At 34.1% G+C, this 3,216-nt stretch overlaps 1 protein-coding gene across 1 annotated transcript in view; it reads left to right on the top strand.

Moving 5' to 3' along the window:
• mindy3 (MINDY lysine 48 deubiquitinase 3) overlaps nt 1-3,216 on the top strand; it is a 66,567-nt gene that overhangs the window by 48,911 nt on the left and 14,440 nt on the right. Inside the window, exon 12 of the mRNA XM_016488061.1 lies at nt 1,826-1,898. Within this exon, the coding sequence (XP_016343547.1) occupies nt 1,826-1,898 (73 nt within the window). The remainder of the gene's footprint in view (nt 1-1,825; nt 1,899-3,216) is intronic.

Raw genomic sequence — 3,216 nt, 5'->3', positions numbered from 1 at the left:
GTTTAAAATTATTTTTATGTTATTGTATATATTCCTGTGATGGCAAAACTCAGTTGGCAGCAGCCATTACTCCAGTCTTTAGTGTCACATGAACCTTCAGAATTGTTTTATTTTTATTTTATTTTTTTGTTAGTGTCACATTTTTTTTATATGCTGATTTGGTGCTCAAGGAATATTTCTTATTATTACCAATGTTGATATTTTAGTGAATATAAGTATTAAATTAAAAACTCCAAACTTTTGAATATTATGTAGACTCCACATTTCTATAGTTTTTCCAATATTTATAACAAACTCACTGATTACTTTCTCTATAGTAATGTTTTCCAACTGAATGTCCTATGTATGATTAGCAGCCAACAGTGTTTTATTCGTGAGCAGTTCTGCTGAGGATTTGTGGGGAGGAAAGTCTTACGTGATGATTTATCATTTAAGATAGTCACTGTGCTCAGATGGCAAAGTCAGCAGTGTAGCTTATGAACAAACCACTGATGCTCCTTTAGTCATATGCAGTGCAGTATATCTTTGCCTGTATATCCTGTTTGTGTTTTTTTTTTTCCATAGTCTGTTGCATGGAGGTATATTTTTCTCCCCTACTTTTTCCTCTAATATTTATTGCTTTTGATTTAAATATAAGACTCCTGACGATAATATAGAGAATAGGTAGAGAGGGTGTTTGATGGAAGAAATGAGAACCTGGAGCAGAGATCGCCTCATATCTGTCAGGTTTGTGTGTGTATATATCACTGAATGTGTCACAGTGAGAACGTAAGTGTTTTTCCAAAGTTTTGATTTAAAGTGTCTAATTTACAGCACACACTCAAATTGTCATCAAGCAAGATTAGATGTTCTTGCTTGGCATATTTTTGTCTTTTAACGTCGTAAACAACATTCCTGTTCCTCGCGTTAATAAGAACAATACTGTGTGTGTGCATGAGTCTGTGTATTTTAGTTCGATTTCAGTTACCAGCACTTCGAATGTGTTTATATCGACTCCAAACACAGACAGTTTAGGCATTAAATGAGATCTTTCACATGCATTTCATTTGTCCAAAGGAGAAAGAAAAACTTACATCTTACAGTCTGGTTATGTAGATAAAATACTAAAACGATATGAAATCAAAATTGACCCTGTTTACTTTACAAATAAATGCCCTTTGTGTTAATATTAATCAGCACATTGTTTTAAAGAGAAATTATTTTCATACCTTGTGTAAAATTCATCCACCAAGGTTGTGCAGTTATGGAAAAAAAAATTATATTAGCCAATAAATTAAGCTGACAATAATGATCCAATTAAACCCTGATAGATTGTGCCACCCCACATTATTTCTCACTGAATATAGTTTCACTCAGAAATGTATCACATTGCAGAAGTAATATTTTGTGAATACCTTTTTATGTCAGTAGTATAGAAGCTATTTTAGCCAAAGTTTCTAATGCATTATTCAAAATGCCCAAGTGTATCTAATTTCATGCTGTGGTACAGATATTTATTGTTCTTAATCGAGTCACTGCAGGAAAGTTTAAGCAGAGAGTTTAAGCGAACGGAAAAGAGTTAGCATACCAGCTGCTCTGCAAACATCCTGTCTGACACTTGGAGACCAGAGAGAAGGAAAAACAACATACATCACTCATCCATCCATTAATCAGCCATTGTCTTAGCGTGTTAATGCGCATATGTGTGCGTGGTCGGCAGAATGGCTTCAATTAGAGAGATGAAACTCTTTGTTTTATATTGGGCATAAGACACCAGTGGTGTGGGTGCTGATCAAGACTCAGAAGCTCTAACCATCTGCCTCTCTTCTTGTCTCCTCATCTTCAGATAATGGGTTCATTCCAGACACACTGCTTGAAGATGTTATGAAAGCGTTGGATCTCGTCTCCGAGCCAGACTAGTAAGTTTGTGTGTGTGTTACAGTAATGTTTTAATGTTAATATATAATTTTGATAGAGTACCGTTATATTTTTTTTAAATAATACAGTAATTATTCCTTAAGAAATATTTACTGGACATAAACATTTCAGATGTTCAGAAGTTTTCTTTTTTTCTTTTTATTCTGAAAGAAAGTAATACCTATCTGTAAGGATGCATTCATTTTTTAGAAGTGACAGTAAATATGTTTCTAAAAGATTTTGGTTTCTAATAAATGCTATTTTTTTACGTTCTATTCCTCAAAGAATCCTGAAAAAAACATCTATTTTCTGCAAAAATATTCAGCAGAACAACAGTTTTCATTGACAATAATAAGAGCGTAAGAATCATGTTTCAAAAACACTGAAAAATCTTACCAACCCCAAACTCTTTAATGGTAGTGTGTATAATATTTACAATATAATATATTATTTTTATTCATGTACAGCAAACATATCTCTTTATTTCTAACACAGCAAGGTGACATTTGTGTTTGTCATAAAGTGATCTGAAGAGGTTTGTGCATGGGATGCTATGCTCCCTCTGTTTGCACAATTTGGATTCACATGTCATTCAAACAGACTCATTACTCTTGTAGAGCAAAGAAGAGGAATGGCAAGTAAAGTCCCAACCTTCCATGTAAAGCCTGTTTAAAGCCACTCACCATAGTCCCTTTGAAACCTTCACCTCTTAAACAGCTTCTCACTGAAATCTGAGCAATTTTAAACCACCTGATTTCTTACATCAACCTTTGACAGCTTGAAAGACAACTTCAGCCTTTCAAAGGGTTTGTTATATGAAAGTTAAATTGACAGAATAAAGTTTAGGTCATGTGTTTGTTTTTACACAGCACCCTATTCTGTCAAAGCAGTTTAGTCAAGTGTCGATGAAGTCTGAACACTCTTTTGGCCTCTTCTGAAACTACATACAACATAATCAGTGTTTTGGCAATTGCCAATTTTTATGTGTATTTTAAAGTGACCTGTGATCACATAAGAAAGCATTTATCATCCTCTGATTACTGAGTTTGTGTGGGAGAGAGTTAGTAATGTTATCAGTCTCGCTGTATGACTTTAAAAGGAAAAGTCTGCCCCGTTTTAACATCACTGAGGTTGTTTTTAAAACAATATTAGTCAGATTCCAAGCATTACTCACTGTTATATGTTTAGTATCTGATCATAATTCACAATTATAGCTCATTTTGACGGCTGCCTCAGACAACACACTTCACTGCTGAAGGATGCCAATGAGCAATACATGCTGAAAACATGCAACATGCGCACACACAATGAGCTCTCTTT

The sequence above is a fragment of the Sinocyclocheilus anshuiensis genome, unplaced genomic scaffold (genome assembly GCF_001515605.1).
Source record: "Sinocyclocheilus anshuiensis isolate Anshui unplaced genomic scaffold, SAMN03320099.WGS_v1.1 scaffold1239, whole genome shotgun sequence".
In the NCBI taxonomy this organism is placed as follows: Eukaryota; Metazoa; Chordata; class Actinopteri; order Cypriniformes; family Cyprinidae; genus Sinocyclocheilus; species Sinocyclocheilus anshuiensis.
Note: the sequence above shows the minus strand (reverse complement) of the source record. Positions and strands in the feature narration are given on the sequence as shown.